The sequence below is a fragment of the Ranitomeya variabilis genome, chromosome 5 (genome assembly GCF_051348905.1).
Source record: "Ranitomeya variabilis isolate aRanVar5 chromosome 5, aRanVar5.hap1, whole genome shotgun sequence".
Classification (NCBI taxonomy): domain Eukaryota; kingdom Metazoa; phylum Chordata; class Amphibia; order Anura; family Dendrobatidae; genus Ranitomeya; species Ranitomeya variabilis.
In genome coordinates this window covers 77,884,991-77,908,667 of record NC_135236.1, presented here as the reverse complement: position 1 = coordinate 77,908,667, position 23,677 = coordinate 77,884,991, and the positions used below count along the sequence as shown (strand labels likewise).

At 46.2% G+C, this 23,677-nt stretch overlaps 1 protein-coding gene across 1 annotated transcript in view; it reads left to right on the top strand.

The window, feature by feature from the left end:
- Nucleotides 1-293: 293 nt before the first annotated feature.
- The window catches only part of LOC143774864 (uncharacterized), an 83,038-nt gene continuing 59,654 nt past the window's right edge, over nt 294-23,677 (top strand). Inside the window, exons 1-6 of the mRNA XM_077262634.1 lie at nt 294-318; nt 403-491; nt 6,304-6,385; nt 17,012-17,053; nt 17,709-17,783; nt 19,468-19,619. Coding sequence (XP_077118749.1) covers nt 294-318; nt 403-491; nt 6,304-6,385; nt 17,012-17,053; nt 17,709-17,783; nt 19,468-19,619 — 465 coding nt within the window. The remainder of the gene's footprint in view (nt 319-402; nt 492-6,303; nt 6,386-17,011; nt 17,054-17,708; nt 17,784-19,467; nt 19,620-23,677) is intronic.

The window sequence follows — 23,677 nt, the reverse complement described above, 5'->3', positions numbered from 1 at the left end:
ATTGCGCTTGCGCTTAGCGCTTGAGTTTGCATTTAGGAAGCCATTAAACAATAAAAAACATCTCTGTGCAAAGGCTTACGTAGCCTTTAATGATAGATTGATTAGGGTGTGGAGTTTTGGATGCCATATTTATAAAAAATCACTTTCTCTGCTGTCACCTCCCTCTTCTATTTCCTAATCTTACGCACTGGAGAGGCTGAGAGGGTGGAGAATGTACAGTAATAGTAATAAGAAACTCATTACAGATCAGATTATTACAGGTGGTGGATCAGGGAAGAGAAGCAAAGAGGAGAATGAACGGGAAAAGTGATGGCACAGGTAAGAGGGAAACAATACAACAAAGATGACACCAAAGATGCTGCTATGAAGAAACTGAGTTCTTAATTCTGGTTCTTTCAATAGGACGTTTGGATAAGGACAAGGGTTTTGTCAATGTGGATGTATTTAAGACGGTCGAGAATAATGGATCCACCATAAGGAGCAAATGTAAAGTATCTATCTCTCTATTATCTATCTATCTCTCTATTTATCTATCTATCTATCTATCTATCTATCTATCTATCTATCTATCTATCATCTACGGTATATATTATCTATTATCTATCTATCTATAGATCTATCTATCATCTATCTATCTATCTATCTATCTGGAGCGCCCCCACACCGCCGCAGGGCCTAGGGGTACCCGGAGCAGGGCCTCTGGGTCTCAGTCCTGGGGTTGTCACGGTGGCTAGACCCGGTCCGTGGCCCTGTCCGTCAGTGGGGGACGTCCGGTGCAATAAGTGATGATGGTGCAGTAACGGTGGTGTAACGGTGCAGTTGTGGGGTGCAGGTCGCGGTAAATAACGAGGACACCAGGTTGCAGTCTCTTTACCTCTTTACTGGAGATCTCTCAGTCCGCAGTCCAGAATACGGTTCACCAGGCTGCGCAAGTCCGGTCGGTCCGATGGCACCTCCAGAGTTCTCCTCACAGGTGGAAATCAGTGCCCTCCTTCTTAGCGCTATGTGTTGTAGTCCTTCCCTGCTGTGCTCACGGAAAGTACCCCACAACTGTCGTGTCTGTTTCTTAAGTTCCCTCACAACTCGATTCACTGATGTTCTTCTCGTATTCCATCCCTCCCTGTTATTCAGGTTGGAACGGCACCCGTTTGTCAGGTAGGCCTGGAGTTCTTCCGGGACCCTAGAGACGCCCCTCTCCCGCAATTGCCCCCCAAGACTTCATAGGTGATATGTGGTAGACAGCCCGCCTTAAACTGACTGCCCTGCCGCTGTTTGGAGTATGGCTTGAAGCTGTATGCTATTCCACTCCCTCGGCGTTCCGGCCACCGGTAATGCGCCTCAGTAGGATGTTGCTCCGGTCCTACAGCATGACCCCTACTGGTATTCTCCTTTTTGCTTGATCTCGTTTCTCACTCAGCACAATCTATCTCGCTTCTAGTCCTTTCTTGGGTACCGCCGCTATGCTGAGCAGGCACGGTCCCGTTACGTTCTTTCCAATGCCAAGCCTCTGTCAGGATCCCACCCCTGACAGAGACCCTACTGTCTCTTCCTCCACAACACCCTCTGCCACAAGGTGTTGCTTCGTTCAATCCAGTCAGCTTTCTCCTCTAACTTCCTGCCTGACCCCCAGTTTACCCACTATGGTGGGGAGTGGCCTAATGAATAGCACCCTTAGCTCCCCCCAGAGGCCCTGCTGTGAAACATATTGGTGTCTGTGATACCTGGTCAGATGAACTCCTTCAGTGCCATCGAACGCACCATGGCTCCCCATAGTGGCGGATCCACAGTACTGCAACGACCAGAACTCTGGGGCGCTGCACTCCCCCCTGGTTAAACACAGTACTCCGGGACTGGGAAGAAAACAACAATACAGGTTAGCAAAAAGACATACAATTTTGTTGAGTGCAAAACAATAAGCATACTTGAACAAGCTTCCCTTTATGGGAGGTGAGGACACTTTAACGTTACAAACATAATTAAATATCATAGCAACAGGCTACAATTAACTCTCATTACCCAACCGGGTATTCTACTAAGTGCAATTTAATGAACAATAATTTAACATTGCCTTCAAGGAACATACACTCCTAGCTCGCTAAAGGCCTTCCCATAATCACATTACAGGGCAAGTTAACTTTTCATTCTCCTACTTTGAACCTGCAGGACCGCCTGTCCCTATGGCACCAGACCTACTGCCTCTCCTTTCTTCTACAGGACCGCCCCGTTCAGCCAGGGCCTACTGCCTTTCTCTACTATACATGGTATAGACATAACATTCCTTTCAGTTTGAGAACACTGAGCCGGCTCTACTTGGCTCCTATAAGGACTCACTCACTAACCCCTACGGGTTCACTTTCTGTCCTTAGTAACACATTATTAACTTTCTATGGGGACTCAGGGTTTACCTTCTATCCTCACCTTCGTTACTACTTCCTTTCTTTCAACTATGCAGGACTCTAATTCCTCCCCTACGGGCTCTCTGCATCTCTCTTTTTAAAGAACATTATCTAGATTTCACATTTCAAACAGATTAAACACACATAACTTTTCTTTATGCAAAAACAGTTACATTTCTTCCAGAGCATCATCATATTACTGTTCTAAAACAGTATCACTTTTCAAGTTCAGGTCAAACATCCCCTTTAAGAGGGGATCAAGTCTTTCTGAGGTAGCTCGTCTTCTCAGCCTACCAGTCTTTGCTCGGCAAAGGTTCCAGAACGGTATCTTCGCAAAGAGTCTTTAAGTAAAACCAGTAGAAAGCGCCTTTAAGAAGGTGCAAACTATTTACAAGAAAGTTTGGATCATGCACTGTTCATGATTACGGCAGTTCTTATAACATTGTGGAACAAAAAGCAAAAACGAAAGTGAAAGCAAAAATAAAAAGCAATAGGGATCCCGGGTAAACAAAGGGATCCCTTTAAGAGTTAACCCAGGACGGGTTTTAGCAGCAAAATAGCAAGGAAATAAACAGTTAACTATTTACAGTTCAGGTTTCCGAGGCTTAGTTGAACGGCTTCCAGGGCTGCACTTGGCACTTAACCCCTCCCGGCCCGGGAAGGGTGAAGTCCAGGGTTGCACCCAGTGCTGGACAAACGCCGTTAATCCGTCTCTCATGTACAGTTAAATCATGCGCAGCGATGGAGGTCTGCGCAGCTTGAGTAGGGGCATTTGCCGCAGCAGAGGTAGCGGCTGCTGCAAGATCAGTCACTGGAACGGAGTCAGCAGCTGTGGCACTAGCAGTCGCTGGAGTGGTGTCGGTCGTCAGGGCAGGGTCGTCCTTCATACCTGCTTCAGATGCGGTCCCTCCGGTGCCGGTCTGCTCCGTCTCCACTGCGGCCTGTAGCGCTGGTTGCAGGGCCTTGTGCTGCGACGCTGTCATCTCTGCTTGCAGTACCTCGCTTTCCGGCAGGGCCCTGCTTTCTGGCTTCGGAGCGCTGGAACTTCTTTCTTGCTCCGGACCAGACGAGGCTGCCAACAGACGTCTGGCGAGGCTCCCGATGATGGTCTTCTTCCACCCGGCCTCAGTGCTCAGCTGCATCCGCCGGGGTTGATGGATCAGCCCGTCCGCTCCGGTCTGCAGGAGGTCAGCGTCAACTGTGGAGGTCTGGCTGCGGTGCCTCTCCGGGTAGCTGGGGGAGTCCTCGGCTCCGACCCCACGCTCCGGCTCCGGGCGGCTGGCCATGGCGTCCTCCATGTCGCTGAATTCTTCTTCCTGGTCCTTTTCCCGCTCTCTCCTTCGTGGGCGGTTTCGTTTTCGCTGTCTCTGCCCACCATTGAGGATCAGGAGGCGGATCTCGGCTGCTGACGGACACGTCCTCAAGGGGCCGAGATATTTAGAATGGGCGGCCATTGTCTTTCGCGCTCTTCAGCTTGTTCACGCCCACTTCCACGCCCTTCTTCTTCTCCTGCGCTCTCCTTAGCGCTGTAATGGCGGCGGTTTTGGCGGGAACTTCTGGCGGCAAGTGGCAACACACAGTCCTTGTAATAACGCACAGTCCAAGCACAATAAATCACAGTTCCAAGTATAATAAATCACAGTTCCAAGGCACACATGACCTGATTCTTCAGGCTTAAGTAGATCCTGTTCATGACGCCAAGTTGGAGCGCCCCCACACCGCCGCAGGGCCTAGGGGTACCCGGAGCCGGGCCTCTGGGTCTCAGTCCTGGGGTTGTCACGGTGGCTAGACCCGGTCCGTGGCCCTGTCCGTCAGTGGGGGATGTCCGGTGCAATAAGTGATGATGGTGCAGTAACGGTGGTGTAGCGGTGCAGTTGTGGGGTGCAGGTCGCGGTAAATAACGAGGACACCAGGTTGCAGTCTCTTTACCTCTTTACTGGAGATCTCTCAGTCCGCAGTCCAGAATACGGTTCACCAGGCTGCGCAAGTCCGGTCGGTCCGATGGCACCTCCAGAGTTCTCCTCACAGGTGGAAATCAGTGCCCTCCTTCTTAGCGCTATGTGTTGTAGTCCTTCCCTGCTGTGCTCACGGAAAGTACCCCACAACTGTCGTGTCTGTTTCTTAAGTTCCCTCACAACTCGATTCACTGATGTTCTTCTCGTATTCCATCCCTCCCTGTTATTCAGGTTGGAACGGCACCCGTTTGTCAGGTAGGCCTGGAGTTCTTCCGGGACCCTAGAGACGCCCCTCTCCCGCAATTGCCCCCCAAGACTTCATAGGTGATATGTGGTAGACAGCCCGCCTTAAACTGACTGCCCTGCCGCTGTTTGGAGTATGGCTTGAAGCTGTATGCTATTCCACTCCCTCGGCGTTCCGGCCACCGGTAATGCGCCTCAGTAGGATGTTGCTCCGGTCCTACAGCATGACCCCTACTGGTATTCTCCTTTTTGCTTGATCTCGTTTCTCACTCAGCACAATCTATCTCGCTTCTAGTCCTTTCTTGGGTACCGCCGCTATGCTGAGCAGGCACGGTCCCGTTACGTTCTTTCCAATGCCAAGCCTCTGTCAGGATCCCACCCCTGAGAGAGACCCTACTGTCTCTTCCTCCACAACACCCTCTGCCACAAGGTGTTGCTTCGTTCAATCCAGTCAGCTTTCTCCTCTAACTTCCTGCCTGACCCCCAGTTTACCCACTATGGTGGGGAGTGGCCTAATGAATAGCACCCTTAGCTCCCCCCAGAGGCCCTGCTGTGAAACATATTGGTGTCTGTGATACCTGGTCAGATGAACTCCTTCAGTGCCATCGAACGCACCATGGCTCCCCATAGTGGCGGATCCACAGTACTGCAACGACCAGAACTCTGGGGCGCTGCATATCTATCATCTATCTATCTATAGATCTAGCTATAGTTATCTATTATCTATCTATGTATTATCTACGTATCTCCGTATCTATCTCCTTATCTATCATATGTCTATCCACCAGATATATTGGCTGTATTTGAAGACTTTGAATGCTTCTATAGCTCAGTGATTGAGATGCTAATGTATTTTATTTGATTAAGGTATAGCCTATGGTCCCTGGTGGGTCAGTGGTATAGTCGTTATTCTGTTATTCTATCCTTTCGTCCCAGTATAGACTCTAGAAGGTACAGAGGTGCAGTCCTGGTGGCTAGTGGTACTATCAGTGGCCAAATCTTTAGTGGACTTGAAGCCTGGTAATTGTGGTTGTGTTATAGGAGAAGGAAAGCAAGGAAAGTTAGATTGGGGTACTGTATGTCTTTATTAGTTTATTATTGGCTGGTGATCCCTGGTGGACCTGTGGGATCTTGTAAACTTTGTGAGAATTCTTGTAGCCCATGCCGCACTCATTACCGCCTCAATGTCTGAACGATAGGAGGAGGTGTTAGAGCAGGATCCATTTTATTTTGCTTGCCTCCATTTTGTATAAGTGTTATTAAAGGTCATAAAAACAAGACATAATTCACTATTCTTCATTGTGCTGTTATCGCTGATTCATAAGAACTAATTGTAGCAGGGAATGTCCTTGGTAAAATAACGAATAATGTACTGTGTAAAAATGTGTTTGCGAAACCATAGGGAGACTAGGGAGTAATACACTCCGACGCTTAGCCCATATATGGAGAATCCGCCTCCAACACAAGAATGCATAAAAAGTGTGTGTAAGCTTAAATAAACTAGAGATACTTCAGATACAGCCCTGGTGTACTGTGTCTTATCTCTCCGGTGCCGTGACGTCATCTCTACAGTGGACTCATCAGAGAGTAGGTCGAGACCTGCGACAACAGAGGTTTACACTAATTAATAAGCAGTTTATTGTGAAAGAGATTAATAACGTGATCCTAAATCCTTTGTATTTTCTTTTCCCAGCTGAATCCTGCTTTAGGAACAGAAAGTATCCAGGATAGCTCTCCTTGCTTTAATCTTGCTGATCGGTATAATCTTGATAATCTTTGTATGTGCATTCAGTAAGTATAAGATAAATGGTTCCACATGCTCACACCTACAGTACATACAGAGCCTTGAAAAAGTATTCATGCCCCAGGAACTTTTCCACATTTTTTCACTTTACACACACAACGTTACATGCATGCTATTGGGATTTTATGTGCTATACTAACACAAAGTAGCAAGTATTTGTGAAGTGCAAAGGAAATGATACATGGGTTTTTTAAATATTTAAAAATGTAAATCATAATATAATAAAAATAAAAATTGTGGCATGAAATTGTATTTAGCCCTCCCTCGCTCCCCTCCTTGAGTCAAAACTTTGTAGGGCCACCTTTCACTGTAATTAATTCTGCAGTGTTTTGGGGTCTGTCTCTACCAGCTTTGCACATCTGGAGGTGACATTTTTGCCCATTCTTCTTTGTACATTCGCTCTCGCTCAATGAGATTGGATGGAGGTGTCTGTGAATAGCAATTAACAAGTCTTGTCACAGATTATCAATGGGATTTAGGTCTTGGTCATTCACAAACATGAATATGCTGTGATCTAAACCTTCCATTGTAGCTTCCTCCTGGAAGGTGAACCTATGCCCCAGGATTGCCCTTTACTTAGCTCCTCCCATCTTCCCATCAATTATGACTAGCATCCTTGTCCCTGCTCAAGAAAAGCCTCCCCACAACATGATGCTGCCAAGGGCTGCCACCAGGAATTTCATGGCCCCATACTGGTAAATTTTTCAGGCCTCCTTGAGACTCTGTCCAGGCTCCACCCCAGCTCTGCCTCCAACCCTTGAACGTTCCACAGTCCCACCGCCCACTCTTGGAAAAATTCCACTTCTGCACCATGCCCTCACCAATCAGACATTAACAGTTCCAATTGAACACCAGATCACATACATAACCATCAGCTTTAGTTTTGGCTAAAAGATTTTTAATCCACCACCATGACAAGGTAGGCTCTTTTGGCCGGGCCCTACTCTACTCTAGCCTATTAAAAATTTCTTAACATATCCAATACTCTTTTTAGGTATATTTTTATATTTGTTTTAGGGAATGTGTCACGTTTTTAAAATGACCAATAATACCAGATACAAGGGACATTATACACAGGAGCTCTGTGTATAGTGTACAGGTAATACAGGGATCACCAGCTCTGTATATAGCGTCAGTGTACAGGTAATACAGTGATCACCAGTGACATTATACACAGGAGCTCTGCATATAGTGTCATTGTACGGGTAATACAGGGATCACCAGTGGCATTATACACAGGAGCTCTGTATATAGTGTTAGTGTACAGGTAACACAGTAATCATCAGTGACATTATACACAGGGCCTCTGTATATACAGTAGTGTATAGTGTACAGGTAATACAGTGATCACCAGTGACATTATACACAGGAGCTCTGCATATAGTGTATAGTGTCAGTGTACAGGTAGTACAGTGATCACCAGATACATTATCCACAGTAGCTCTGTATATAGTGTTAGTGTGCAGGTAATACAGTGATCACCGGTGACATTATACACAAGAGCTCTGATATTCACCTACACTGTTTCTTCCTCATCCAGCGCAGACCCCCATAGCTTCTTCCTGCCAGGACTCATTTCTGCAAATAATAACACAGTTATCTAGAGTACATTACCCAATTTTCCCCAACTTCGACACTGCACCAGATGAAGAAAGAAAGTGATAGTGTCATCCTGCACAATAACAGGACCTTTCCTTCCCCACTGAAAACACTATCCTCAAAAATAAAATACATTACCAGAGGCTACAGAAACTCTCCACCATCTTACAAAAGGGAGACGAGGTTCAATCGCAGGAACCAACAACACTGATGTCATCATGCTTAACTGTACATCAAGACACGGAAGACCAAGACCAAGGTAACCTGCAAATTATCAATCTTTCCACTTATGTTTTGACACCAGCAGAAAACTCGGTCTTGACTAAGGGTTTGTCGTTTGCCCCCATGAACACCCTTGACAAGTTCACCCTTGTCAAGGATGTATATCTATTTTGTCGTCAACTGACTTTTAAACTTCTGTATCATCATCCCTCTTTAGCAGATCAACTTCCACATGATGAAAGACAAGTCCTTAGGGATCTTATGGACTTGCTTAATGAAAATGATATGGATGTTACCAGGAGACGGTTTTCCGGAAGATTACCATCACAGGCCACTCCATCTCTTTCCCTCTTCCCGGCAGTTCAAATTTTCTTCAACAATACCTGTAGAGAGATACAGACTCTACGTGTGGACGGTAATAGAAATAGAAATCTAAGCCCACTTGAACAGAGGGCCCTCCTTGGTCTACAAAAGAACAAGGAATTCTTGGTCCGTGAGGCTGATAAGGGGGGTAACATTGTTTTATGGCCTAATTCTCTGTATTTACAGGAGGTTAAACGACAATTAGGAGACTCTACATGCTATAGACGCCTTCCTGGAGATCCTACTGATATCTTTAAAGGGAAACTGGATCATCTGTTTGAATCAGCACTCCAACATGGCACCTTGAACAAAAAGGAAGTGACGTTCTTGACAACAGACCATCCTGTGGTACTGACGTTTTATTTGCTCCCCAAGGTGCACATGTCGTTGGAAAACCCTCCAGGTAGGCCAATCGTATCCGGCATAAGTGGTCTGTTTGAGAAACCATGTATGTATCTGGACTTTTTTCTACAGCCTATGGCAATGTCACTAAAATCATTTATCAGGGATTCGACACACTTGATCCAGCTTCTTCGGGAGTTTGCTTTACCACCTGGCACTCTCCTAATTACACTGGATGTCGAGTCCCTGTACACAAGTATCGACCATGATACAGGCCTAAGAGCTGTTTCATTCTTTTTGGAACATAGCAGTACAGGAGACAGAAAACATGACCAGTTCATCTTAGACCTCTTGTTTTTTGTCCTTGACAAAAACTACTTTGTCTTTGATGGAATATTCTATAGACAAGTAAAAGGCACGGCCATGGGGGCACGATGCGCACCATCCTACGCAAATCTCTTTTTGGGGTGGTGGGAGGAATCGGTGGTCTTTGAACATGGAGCCTACAAGAAATTTTGCCAGAAATGGCTCCGCTTCATTGATGATGTCATAATTTTTTGGACAGGTACGGAGAAGGAATACTATCTTTTTCTCACTGAACTTAACAATAACCCTTTCAACATCCGGCTCACTTCACATCTCTCACGGACGTCAGTGGATTTCCTTGATTTGAAGCTTACCCTTGATGGTTCGTATATTGTTACCACCCTTCACCGTAAACCGACAGCGACAAATAGCCTGCTGCATTACTCTAGTTTCCACCCTAGGTCCTTAAAGAACGGTATACCAACTGGTCAATTTTTTCGATTAAGGAGAAATTGCAGTGATAGGACCGACTTTGATGTGGAGGCTCGGAAATTGACTAATCGTTTTAAACATCGGGGATATCCTAAGACTGTTATTTCCTCGGCTTACCAGAGAGCGAAAAATAGTGAACGGATGGGACTATTCCAAAGACAAGCACGTGAGACCTCTAGGCCCATGGGCATTGTTACTACATTTAACAATCAGTGGGGGGACATCTATAAAATCCTGGACCATAGCTGGGGAATCCTACTCAGTGAACCCAAGCTAAAGCCTCATATCTCAGAAACACCTAAATTGATAGCCAGGAGGGCCAGTAACTTGAAGGACTTGCTATGCCATAGTCACTTTATCCGTCCTACTATCAGACTCAACAGGGGTATTAGAACTATTGGCACCTACCCATGTGGAGGCTGCAATGTTTGCCAGTACACCGTAGCCCGGGATGGTCTGTCATTATCTATTTCTCCTTTCCAGATCAAACCCAGGAGGTCTTTCTTCAATTGTAAAAGCCGCTCATTGGTCTATGCCTTAATATGTGACTGCCCCAAAGTCTACGTGGGACAAACAACCCAAGAATTAAGAAGGAGGATTCAACAGCATCTTTCGAATATTGCCATGGCTCACAAGGATCGAGAGAAAGGCAAGAACATTTCATCAGTAGCGACACATTTTCTGGATGTCCATCTTGGCCGTACCAAGGGCTTTAAGGTTATGGGACTAGAGTTGGTTCCACTTAACATCAGAGGCGGAGATAGAGTTAGAAAACTACTGCGATGTGAATCAAGATGGATCCATGATCTTCAAAGCCTCGCCCCACATGGACTCAATGAGGAACTTTTATTTTCGGGATATTACAAACAATCTTAGTTTTTTGGTTGTGTCCTTACTAGTATTATCATATACATCTTTTCTTTAGATATGATTTATATATTTTTATTTTTTATTCTACATTTATTATCATTTATTATTATATTTTTTTATTTATTATTTATTTTTTATTATTTTTTATTTTTTATTTTTTATTTTCTATTTTCTATTTTTATTATTTTTCATTTTTTATCATTTATTATTTATTATTTTTTATTTTTTTATTATTTGTATTATTTTTTTCATTTATTTTTATTTTTTTATTTTTGTATTTATTTTCATCTTTAGTTCAGTTTATACCTATTATTCTGTGGATATTATATTAATTTTGTATATTTACCCTTTTTTATTTTTATTATTTCATTTATTATTTTTGCTTGTTAGCTTATTCTTGTTCATTTACTGTAATGCAATACTGGTATATTCTCCGTATATACCCCTCAGAGCCATCATCTAGTGTATATATGTATACATATACATACACATAAAAATCTGTCTTATCCCCCAAATAACCTTCCTCTTTGTCTCCATGGGCAGACAAGTCCCTGCCCTAAAAGAAAGAACCTGGCACTCAACTTAATGCTTGTGAGATTTTAATCGTAGTAGCCAAAACGTTTCGGTCCTATATCTGGACCTTCATCAGTTACGTACTATGATGAAAAAAGTAAATGACTGTAGTGTCATATAAGGCACAGCATGGTCTGCGTCTGGTATTTGCGCAGATAGGTTTAGGCACACAGAATGGACTTATTCACGCTGATAGGTGCTGTGCTTGTGTCCAGACACGGAATCCCCGCTTGTCTCTGCCCTGTGTCCCTTGCGTACTATATACAATTGCTTCACTCCGGATCCTTTGTATCCGCTAGGGGTCCTTTTCCTTTCAATACTCTCGGCCGAGAGTCCATATGCGGACTTATTATGTCTTCTGGCATACAGTGCGCAGGCGCCGACCGGCGCACGCGCACTTGCCAGTAATCCGCAATAGGAGAATCTTCTCCCCTCTTTCGCAGCTTCGCTGCACTGCGCAGACGCCGACATTCTCTATCACCGATTGGCGCATGCGCAGCTATGGGCGGCCCACAATCAGGGAACTTCTCACCTTAGTAAACTCGCTATACTGCGCAGACGCCGGCGTCCTCTGCAACGTCCGGTTTTCCTCGCTCAGTACCGGCGCCATGCTCTACATCCTGGATTCTAGATACCAGCTGTTTCTAGCCTTTTACAATTAACAGGTATTTATAACACGGGCACCTCTCTGCATTCAATGCCCCTGAGGAAGCCAGATCTCTCTGGCGACACGCGTTGGGTGATTTTATGCCCTGGTTCTCTACCCCCCTTTTTTTGCTTGTCCCTAGAATCCCTTGACATTTTGTAGGGATCGGGGCTCAGTCTTGCACTGGACGGGGTACTCCTTGTTTATATGTAAGTGTATGCCTGTATTATTATCTTAGCCTTTGGGACTGCATAGGTTACCTATATTCAGTGCACTTTACTAGGTGTTGAATACGTTATTTATATATGGGGATGTGTTTTGAACCAGGGTTATAGACCCTATTATGGGTCTTTGTATTTACCATGTTTTTTGGTGGTTTTATGTGTTTTTAAAGTTTTGTGCAGTGTTTTGTGCTTGCTATATTTAATAAAATGTATTATATTTGTATGATCTTGGATGTGGTGATCCCCAATTTATACATGCCTCTTTTCTCTTTGTTTTTTTGACTTATATATCTTTGTGGCATGTGATGGGAGATCCCATGTAGTGGTGCCCGCCTGTCTTTATTTTTACATGTGCAGGTAATACAGTGATCACCGGTGACATTATACACAAGAGCTCTGATATTCACCTTCACTGTTTCTTCCTCATCCAGCGCAGACCCCCATAGCTTCTTCCTGCCAGGACTCATTTCTGCAAATAATAACACAGTTATCTAGAGTACATTACCCAATTTTCCCCAACTTCGACACTGCACCAGATGAAGAAAGAAAGTGATAGTGTCATCCTGCACAATAACAGGACCTTTCCTTCCCCACTGAAAACACTATCCTCAAAAATAAAATACATTACAACAGTAATAATATGCCTTAATTATGCCCTACAGTAATAATGTCCAACATCCTGCCCCAGGTGTCTTCCATCCTGTTCCGAAGTGTTTCCCATCATGCCCCATGTTTCATAATCCTGCCCCATGTTTCATAATCCTGCCCTATATGATCTCCCAGCCTGCTCCAGGTGTCTCCCAGCCTGCCACAGGTGTCTCCCATCCCTCCCCAAGTGTCTCTCAGCCTGCCCCATGTGTCATCAGCCTGATCCATGTGTCATCACTCATCATCCTACCTCATGTGTCATCATCCTGCCCCATATGATCTCCCTTCCTGCCCCAGGTGTCTCCAATCCTGACCCAGGTGACTTCCATTCTTCCCAATATGATCTAGAAGCCTTCTCCAGGTGTCATCATCCTGCCACAGGTGTATCCCATCCCGACCCATGCGTCATCATCCTGCCACATATATTCTCCCATCTTGCCTAAGGTGTCATCATCCTCTCCCATATGATCGTCCATTCTGCCCCAGGTGTCTCCCATTCTACACTAGGTGTCTCTCATTTTGCCCCATATGTTCTCCTATCTTGCCCCCGATGTCATCATCCTCTCCCATATGATCTTCCATTCTGCCCTAGGTGTCATCATGCTACCCCATATGATCACCCATCCTGCCCCAGGTATCTAACATCCTGCCCCACATGTTCTCCCATAATGCCCAAAGGTGTCATCTTAATTCTCCATATGATCTCCCCTCCTGTCCCAGGTGTCTCACATCCTGCACCATATGTTTTCCCATCTTTCCCCAGGTGTCATCATCATATCCCATATGATCACCCATCCTACCCCAGGTGTCTCGCATCCTGCCCCAGGTGTCTCCCATCCTGCCCCATGAGTCATCATCCTGCCACGGTTGCCTCCCATCTTGCCCAGGTGTTATCATTCTGTCCTAGGTGTCATCATCCTGGTATAGATGTCTCCCAATCCTGCCCCAGGTGTCTCCCATCCTGCTTCAGGTGTCATCATCTTGCCCCATGTGTCTCCCATCCTGCCACAGGTGTCTTCACCCTGTACTGTGTATCACCCGTCCTCCCCATGTGTCATTATTCTGCTCCATGTGTCTCCCATCCTAACCCATGTGTCTCCCATCCTGCCCCCATGTGTCTCCCATCCTGCCTCATGTGTCTCCCATCCAGCCCCATGTGTCTCCCATTCTGCCCCATGTGTCTCCCTTCATGCCCCAGGTGCCTCCTATCCCACCCCAGGTGTCTGGCCGTGGTCCAGCGGTATCCTCTTCTCATGCATTTCAGGCGCGGATGCCTCGGTACATGACAGTGACATCATATGCTGACGACGTGCATGCCGAGGTCGGCTGCCGGCCTCTGATTGGCTGACAGCTGTTATTTGTTGCTGTGCAGAAAGTCGGTGGCTTCCTGTACGGCAATAAATTTAACTGAATGTGCGTCCGAGGACACACGTTCAGTTACTGAGCCGGCCGAATCCTGCTGCTGGGGCCCGGTGAGCAGAAGGGGGCCTGGTCTGGGCCTCCCTCTGCTCACTGGGCCCCATACACCAGTAAGAGCAGTACTGATGGCGGCACTGATGGTGCCACCACAAAGTTTGTCAATCGGGACGGTGGTTTCAGGGTGATGTACATTGTTAGTTTTCCAATATACATATCGTTTTGCATTTAGCCCAAAAAGTTCTACTTTGGTCTCATCTGACCAGAGCCCCTTCTTCCATATGCTCGCTGTGTGCAATACATGCGTTTTTGCAAACTGCAAACAGAACTTCTTGTGGCTTTCAAAATAGTCTTTCTTCGTGCTACTCCTCAATAAAGGATAGATTTGTGGAGTATACAGTCGAGGTCTCCTGTGGAAAGATTCTCACACCTGTGTTGTGGATTCCTGCAGCTTCTCCACAGTGACCATGGACCTCTTGGCAGCTTTTTAGTGCTCGCCTTGTTTGGGATGTCAGTTTAGATGGGACGGCCATAGTCTTGCACTCAGGATTTTATTTAGGGGTATGAGACTACTGGGGGCTGAATACAAATGCACGTCACATTTTTCAGATGGATATTTTTAATATATTTTGCATACCATGTTCTCCATTTCCTTTACACATACTTGCTACTTAGTGTTGGTATGTAACATAAAATCCAAATAAAATACATTTAAGTTTGTGGCCGTAGTATGAAAAAATGTGAAAAAGTTCACAGGGTATGAATAACTTTTCAAGGAACTGTAAACTGATTGATGGCTCTTCAATGCTTGCTGCCGCATCTCTGCCTTGAGTTAAGGACCTATGTTGCTGGGTGTTCTCTGCCCAATGTGAAGTGTTTGCAGTGTATGCACAGTACGCTGTGCGTACAGCGTGTGCGGTGTGTACAGTGTGTGCAGTGTGCGCATTGTGTGGGGTGCATAATGTGTGGTGTGTATAGTGTGTGTCGCGTGTACAGTGTGTGCGGTGTGTACAGTGTGTGGTGGTATTGGAACGCCCCCACGTAAGGGCAATGGGGTACTCGGTACCGGGTCCTTCGGTTCGGGCGATGTCACGGTGGCCCGACCCGGTCCGTGGCCCTTTGAGGGACGTCCAATAAAGAAAAGAGTTTTTATGGTTTGGGAAAGGTCTTTAAAGGGGAAATGTTCGTGACGCCACCTGTGGTATTCGGTCAGGGTGTCCGACGCTGCTTAGAGGTCCGCTGGGGTGATGTTATGGCAGCTAGATGGTATACCTTCCCACAGGTGAAGTGTATCCCCAGGGCTTCCCAGAAGTGTAGATGGTGATGGTGGATGGTGTGAGGCGCAGGGAATAACGAGGACACACGGTTGCAGTCTCTTTACCTTTTACTGAAGACTTCAGTATCCACAGTCCAGAGCACAGACCACAGGGCAGGCAGAGTCCAGCCGGTCTGAAGGCAAATCCAGAGTTCCCTTATCCAGGTGGAAATCAGTAGCCTTCCTCTTGCACCTGTGTGTTGTAGTACCTCCCTGCTGAGCTTCTCGGTAAGGTCCTCACAACTCTTGTAGATGTTCTAGATGTTACGTCTTCCTCTCTGTCCCCCAGATGGTATGGATAGGACAAACCCACATGACTGATGGCCTGAGGCTTTTTACAGGGACCCTAGAGATGCCCCGGCCCCCACAAGTTGCCACCGTGCCTCCTGGGTATAAGGTCGGGCAGCCAACGTGGAATTGACTGTCCTGCTGGCCTCTGGAGCAAGGCTTAGAGACTGTTGCTCCCTCGGTGTTCCGGCCACCGGCTTCTGCGCCTCAGAAGGAGGCAGCCTTCTACAGGGCAGAACTCCTTCTGGTTTTATCTCCTTGTGCTATGACTTCGTTTCTCACCCGCTACAATACAATTCTCTTTGTGTTCTTTCTTAGGATGCTGCCACACGTGGGGCAGGTGCAGCTCCGTAGCTTTCTGTCTAGATCTCTGACAGGATCCCACCCCTGTCAGGGACCCTCTGTCTGCAGTTCAGATGTTCCTCCTTTCCCGGTCTGCCTGACAGGTGTTGCCTGGGCAAAGCCCAGTCAGCTTCTGTCTCGATGTTACCTGGGCGAAGCCCAGCCAGCTTCTGTCTAACTTTCTATCCAGCCCACCAGTTTTACCCTATTGTGAGGAGTGCCCTAGTAGATAGGAGCAAGGCTCCCCCTGGTGGACTGGAGTGTGAAGTGTGGTGTATGGTTTGTGATACCTGGTAGGAAGATCTCCTTTATTGCCATCAGATGTAATATCACTCCCCCTGGTGGAAGAACGACATTACTGCAACGACCAGGACTCTGGGGCGCTGCAGTATTAGTGTGTGCAGTGTGTATGGTGTGTACAGTGTGTGCGGTGTGTACAGTGTGTGCGGTGTGTATAGTGTGTGCGGAGTGTATAGAGTGTGCATTGTGTGTGGTTTGTACAGTGTGTTTGTTGTGTACAGTGTGTGCGGTGTGTACAGTGTGTGTAATGTGCATAGTGTGTGCGGAGTGTATAGAGTATGCATTGTGTGTGGTTTGTCCAATGTGTTTGGTGTGTATAGTGTGTGCGGTATGTACAGTGTGTGCAGTGTGTACAGTGTGTGTGGTGTGTACAGTGTGTGCTGTGGTTACAGTGTGTGTGATGTGTATAGTGTGTGTGCGGAGTGTATAGAGTGTGAATTGTGTGTGATGTGTAAAGTGTGTTTAGTGTGTATAGATTGTGTGGTATGTACAATGTGTATTGTTTCTACAGTGTGTGTGGTGTGTACAGTGTGTGTCGTGCGCATGCGGCAATTGTGGTGTGTACAGTGTGTATGCTTTGTAGTGTTTGCAGTGTGTACCGTGTGTTCGATGTATATGGTGTGTGCACAGTAATAATTTTAATGAAACCTTTGTTCTGTTTCTGCAGATTCAATGATCGTTAAACAACTGAAGATAATGAATTTAAAAGGTAACTCTCCTATTTGACCTGTGAACCAGTATATACCCATGTACCTCTCACTTTATGACCCCAGAAGGTGTAAGATCATTTTTTCAATAGGAATCTGTACCTCAATAGCACTCTTACTTACAAATATACTCACTGTAGGTGCCCATTAAAGGAAACCTGACACCCCCAAAATCGAAGATGAGCTATGCCCACTGGCATCAGGGGCTTATCTACAGCATTCTGTAATGCTGTAGATAAGCCCCCGATGTATCCTGAAAGATGAGAAAAAGAGGTTAGATTATACTCACCCAGGGGCTGTCCCGCTGCGGTCCAGTCCGATGGGCGTCGCAGTCCGGTCCGGGGCCTCCTATCTTCATAGGATGACATCCTCTTGTTATCTTCACGCTGCGGCTCCAGTGTAGGTGTACTTTATCTCCCTGTTGAGGGCAGAGCAAAGTACTGCAGTGCGCAGGCACCAGGCCTCTCTGACCTTTCCCGGCACCTGCACACTGCAGTACTCACTCACCGCCCCAGCCGCAGCAGCATCCTCCTGGGCGTCTCCCTCCTCAGTGACCGCCGCACTCTCCCCTGCTCTAAAAGAGGCAGCACGAACATGGTAAATGCCCCCAGCTAACGGCTCATTTTACCTTTTTACATTTTTCTATTTTCTTTGTAGTATCACAATCTGTGAAGACTATTGATACAGCACAAGAAAACATAATGGACAAGATGAATGAGCTGAAAAGCCTTGGTAATAAATCTCTAAAATCGCCCATAATGTACATGTATGAATCTAGAAGGCAGATAGGACATAGTACAAGAGATTGGAAGGAGACAACTGTCGCCACATGAGCTTTCCCCCAACAGTGACATTATTTAGTTTGTATAGAACCTACTGTATCAGGACAATTTTACTAACCAAACTGGTGTCATGGCGGTATAAGTTATGGAACAATATAAATACCTATTTTGTAGTAATCCGATATTCTGTTGCTTAGAAATCAAGCTTTGAAGACACATACAAATTATCCTTGAAATGGATTGTGGACTAGTCCGGAGCCGTCTCCTGACCTGCTTTTCCCAGCCCAGCTCCAGGTGATTGATATGTCTTTTCCAAAAAGACCTGTCAGTCACCTGGATTAGTGCTGAGAAATGCTGTCCAAGGGGGAAGAGGGCACCAGACTAGTCCCATCTCTCGCTCTGGTCCCCGGCCAGATCTGCAAACTATATATCATCTCTGAAACTCTGAAGCATTTCAGAAAAACATGTATACCTGACTGAAATTCTTGCTGCCTGTGGTTTGGGAAGCAAGAATCAAGTGAAAGGTTCCCTATAAAGGGGAACTAGGCAATTTTTACAAAAATCTATGGGTTGTCAAAATCCCTATATAGTAATATATTATTCATCACAATTACTGATTTCCAAGATGTTGTGATAGCAGAACAAATAAGGAGGGGACAAGCACCAAGAAAATCCCAGAGTGAGTGAAAAGGTTCTTCTGCAGAACTACCCAGGAACCTTTGTAAATGAGTTGTCAAAGTCAACGTTAGCTTTACTTTACCTTCATCAAGAATGTGGTCCACTGTCCTAGCCCTGCATCCATATGGCCCTACTCACCTGTGTCTAAAGGTACCTTCACATTAAGCGACGCTGCAGCGATACAGACAACGATGCCGATCGCTGCAGCGTCGCTGTTTGGTCGCTGGAGAGCTGTCACACAGACCGCTCTCCAGCGACCAACGATGCCGAGGTCCCCGGGTAACCAGGGTAAACATTGGGTTGCTAAGCGCAGGGCCGCGCTTAGTAACCCGATGTTTACCCTGGTTACCAGTGTAAAATGTAAAAAAAACAAACACTACATACTCACATTCACGTCCCCCGGCGTCCGCTTCCCTGCACTGACTGAGCGCCGGCCCTAACAGCAGAGCGGTGACGTCACCGCTGTGCTGTGCTTTCACTTTACGGCCGGCGCTCAGTCAGTGCAGGAAGCGGACGGCGGGGGACGCAAGGGTGAGTATGTACTGTTTGTTTTTTTTACATTTTACACTGGTAACCAGGGTTAATATCGGGTTACTAAGCACGGCCCTGCACTTAGCAACCCGATGTTTACCCTGTTTACCAGTGTAAAACATCGCTGGCATCGTTGCTTTTGGTGTCAAACACGACGATACACGCCGGTCTGACGACCAAATAAAGTTCTGAACTTTCTTCAACGACCAGCGACATCACAGCAGGATCCTGATCGCTGCTGCCTGTCACACTCAACGATATCGCTAGCCAGGACGCTGCAACGTCACGGATCGCTAGCGATATCGTTTAATGTGAAGGTACCTTAAATGTCCTAGTCTAAGCATAGCGGTTGGTTGGTGGCCAAAATAATTGAAACCTGGTTCACCAGCCTCCTTAGCTACATCCTTAGCTGTTTTATATTTCAGCGCTTTCAAGACCTTCATGTCCAGATGGATGGTATAAAATCAGGTCCGCGTGTTACTATTTCTCTACTATTGTTGGAACATGGCAAGAAGCTAACGACACCTGCATTGCACAAAAATCTCAGCTGTTGATTGTGACCAGCCCGGAGGAAATCGTAAGTCTCCGATAGTAAGGACTAAGAATAGTTAAAACGCTCAGATGTATTTATGTACAGAAGGGTGGGACATCTCCATCCAGAGGCCACCTGTCATGTCCAACAACTTGGGAATCATACAATGTTGTATTGTCATTGTATTGTTGCTGTTACACTGCTATGCATTAGTTTGCCTTTTAGTAGTTTGTCTTGTATCTCTCCCTGTTGTCTATCTCTGATGTAAGTAACCCCTGCCTTCTTCCTCTTTGGTCAGTGTTAGTCATCCATCTTTGTCAGATGTTCATATCTATATACATCTCTGCTTCAGAATAATCTTTTTTTTTCTAGTTCTGCTGCAGCTTTTGCAGCTACTGCTATTGTATAATACAAGAGTCCAGTTTAATAATAAAACCTCTGGAATCTTCATCCTCTGCAGTCGAGTTGAAGCTATATGATGAAATCACTTTGTGCGAGAACTGGTCAATAAAGACTTCCATAGAAATGTTGTCTAAAGAGCCCCAGACTTGCAGCCTAGTTATGCAGTCAGAAAAGTACCAACTTTACACTGGTAGTTCTGTCTTCTGGCTTGATAGTGAGAGATGACATTAATGTGTGATTGGAGGTGGTCTGGTCATTTGGACAGCAACAGCTCGTGTGATAAGAAGTAGTGGTGCACATCCATGGATGACTATCTATTAAAAGTGAGCTGAGAAAATCTCTATACAAAAGCCATAGTTGCCAACTTTAAATGATTGCCATATTGTAGACGAGATCTGCAGATGAGTGTGACACAAATATTTTTGTCCCTGACAATGCCCCCTCTCAATTCAATACCATAGTGCCATAATCAATCCCCATCTGTTCTGTACCCCTCAATGCCTCTGTTGCCCATTTCCTGAGATGTTAGGGCACAAGAAACTTCTGAAATTCTGGGAAGATTTCAGGTGCATTCAATAGAGTCGGGGAAACTTGTTTTTTTACTCTTCCGGGAGTCTGGAAGGTCCTCTCTTTTTTCAGGAAGCTCCTGGAAATTTTGGGAGATTTACAAAGTATGACACAAACTCAAAAATATCCTACAGTGCTTAAAAACTTCAAACAGAATGGAAACAAAATTCCACATGAAAATGATAGTAAGATATTATTCATGATATACACTATTTGGACAAAGTATTGGGCCCCTAGCCCTAATCATTGAATTCCGGATTTTCATTCTGTCCCACGGCCCCTGGTGTATAACCTCAATTTCCTTGCCTTCTCATCTGCCTTTAATGACTTGACACAATGGCTGGTGGTTAGTGATTAGCGAACGTGCTCGGATAAGTTGTCATCGCATCTGCATGTCTTACGGCTGTTTGACAACTGCAAAACATGGAAGGATTGCCGATTAGTTCAAACCTTCTTTGATATTAACATCAGGTAAATAATTGTGCTCCTGCAGCGCCCCAGAGTCCTGGTCATTGCAGTAATGTTGCTCTGCCACTAAGGGGAGTGATGTTACGTCTGATTGCACTAAAGGAGTTCACCTGACCAGGTATCACACACACACTACACTTCACACTCCGGCCACCAGGGGGAGTGGTTCTATCTAGTAGGCCACTCCTCACGCTCTGGTAAAACTGGGGGTTGGACAGGAAGTTAGGGAGAAAGCAGCCCGGGAGAGTTCGGGAGAGGACCTGTCAGGGGTGGGATCCTGACAGTGGCCTAGCGAAAAGGACAGATCATTACGGAGCCGTGCTTGTAGGATATAGCGGCAGGCTTCTTAGAAAGGACACGAAGCGAGGTTTATTGTGGAGAAGTGAGAAGCGAGATCACAGCACAAAGGAGAATAGAACCAGTAGGAGTCGTGCCCTAAGATCGTGGCAACATCCTACTGAGGCGCGTAGCCGGTGGCCGGAGCACCGAGGAAGTAACAGACTCTACGCATTACTTTAAACTACGGCAGGACAGTTAACTTCAGGTTGGTTGTCTCACCCTTTTACACCTAACGAAGACAACGGAGGCAATTGTGGGAGAGGGGCGTCTCTAGGGTCCCTATAAAATAACTCCAGGCCTACCCCGTCATACGGGTGCGTCCTAGCCATATCATCTGGGGGACGGAGAGAGAAAGAACATCAGAAACAGACACAACAGTTGTGAGGACTATCCCGTGGTGCTCAGCAGGGAGGTACTACAACACACAGGCGCTAGTAGGTAGGCTACTGATTTCCACCTGCAAAGGAAACTCTGGATGTGCCTTCGGACCGGCCGGTCTCAGCCAGCCCTGTTAGCAGTGCTCTGGATTGAGGATCCTGACGCCTTCAGTAAAGAGGTAAAGAGACTGCAGCCCTGTGTCCTCGTTATTCATCGCGCCTTGCACCACGCACCATCATCACCTTTCATTGGACGCTCCTTAGCAGAGTCACGGACCGAGTCTAGCCACCTTGACAACCCCAGGACCGAGACAGAGAGGCCCGGTACCGAGTATCCCGCGGCCCTGCGTTTGGGGGCGCTCCAACTCCCACCTGAAGCCACATAGCCTGGGTTTCCATGGTTGAGCAACTGCATTCAAGCCTGACATCACCAAGCACAATGCTAAACGTCAGATGAAGTGGCGTTAAGCACAGAACTCATCTCAAATTACAAATTTGTTTTCTTTGCAACCAAATCCCTGGTGGGCTATGGCTGTGAAGTGGGATGCTTGCTTTTTTTGATTTGGTTCCTTGTACATATTGTTCATAGGCATGTGGTAGGTCCACCCCTGCTTAGATACTTGTACACCAAGAGATAATGGAACTGGAGTTAAATATAATTATATTATTAAATCTCCTCATTCTGCTCTCTCCTAGGGTGCCCTGCTGCCTTTAACCATTGGAAAGGTTTCCTGGGCATGCGCACTGCGCTTGTCAGACGCTCCCCCAGGTTCCCCGCCTTCCAGCGTCGGTCTGTGCAGGAATCTGCCCAGGAATCCCCGCCCCGCACTGTGCATAATGCATAACACAGTGCGGGGCGGGGATTCAGCAACAGGGTGGCCGCACTGCCCGCACAGGCGCAGAACGGAACCCGGCATCAGCGCTAGGACGGCCAATGAACACTGCGCCTGCCCCAGGCAGGCACGCACAGCGCAGGCGCCGGATTTAAGAAGAACAGCGCGCAGGGGGCGGCGACCATCGCCCCAGAAGAGATGAGTGACGGCAGTTGGGCGCTTCACAGAGGAGGCTTCAGAACTGCCTCCAGGTACAAAGATAGGTATTTGGGGAAAATTATAAAACGCTTTATTGAGGGAATAACAGAAGCAAAAACTAAAAGAACCACCTTGTTAGACTGCAGCATTACTGCTGCACAAGGTGGCTCTTTTAGTTTATAATGGCTGGAGGTGGTGACAGTGTCCCTTTAACTCTATACTTACAGGTTTAGTAATGAGGGTGTCTGGCCGACACCTCTTCATTACTAAACCTAGGCCTCGGTGTCAGCGGAAGCTGCTGACACCAACCCATTACCCCAATGCCACTGCACCAGGACATCGGGAAGAGCCCGAGCTAAGTTCCAGAATTGGTGCTTCAAATATAACGCCCTATTTCTGGGGCAGCTGAGGGCTGGTATTTTTAGCCTGGGATGGGGCAATTAAACATAAAAACGAAGGTGTTCAACAAGGAAATTACACAAAGCTTTTTTTTAACCTTTTTTCAAGTATCTTTATTTAGCTCCAAAAAGTATTGATTGCTGTACAAAAATGCATAAAAAATGCATGCAAAAAAAGTATGCAAAAATGAAACAAAAACGCATAAAAAAGTGTGCTTTTTCCTTTGCGTTTTTGCTGCCAACAAATTCCTAGAGATGCAGAAACGTTGCAGAAATGTCTGAAATCAAACACACAACGTGTGCACGTACCCTTAGAAACCTCTGGTGATAAGTGTTACATTTGTTTCCTTGAAGCGGTTACTGAAAAGAATATATATTATTATATTCTGACAAATTGAGGTAGCAATCACTATATGAAGGCATGAACAGCCAAGTCCACTGAGTCTGTCAGAGGAATAGGTAATGGGGAAGCTCAGAGTTTGCCACTTATAGATTACATAGAAAAGAATAGTGTCCCAGGA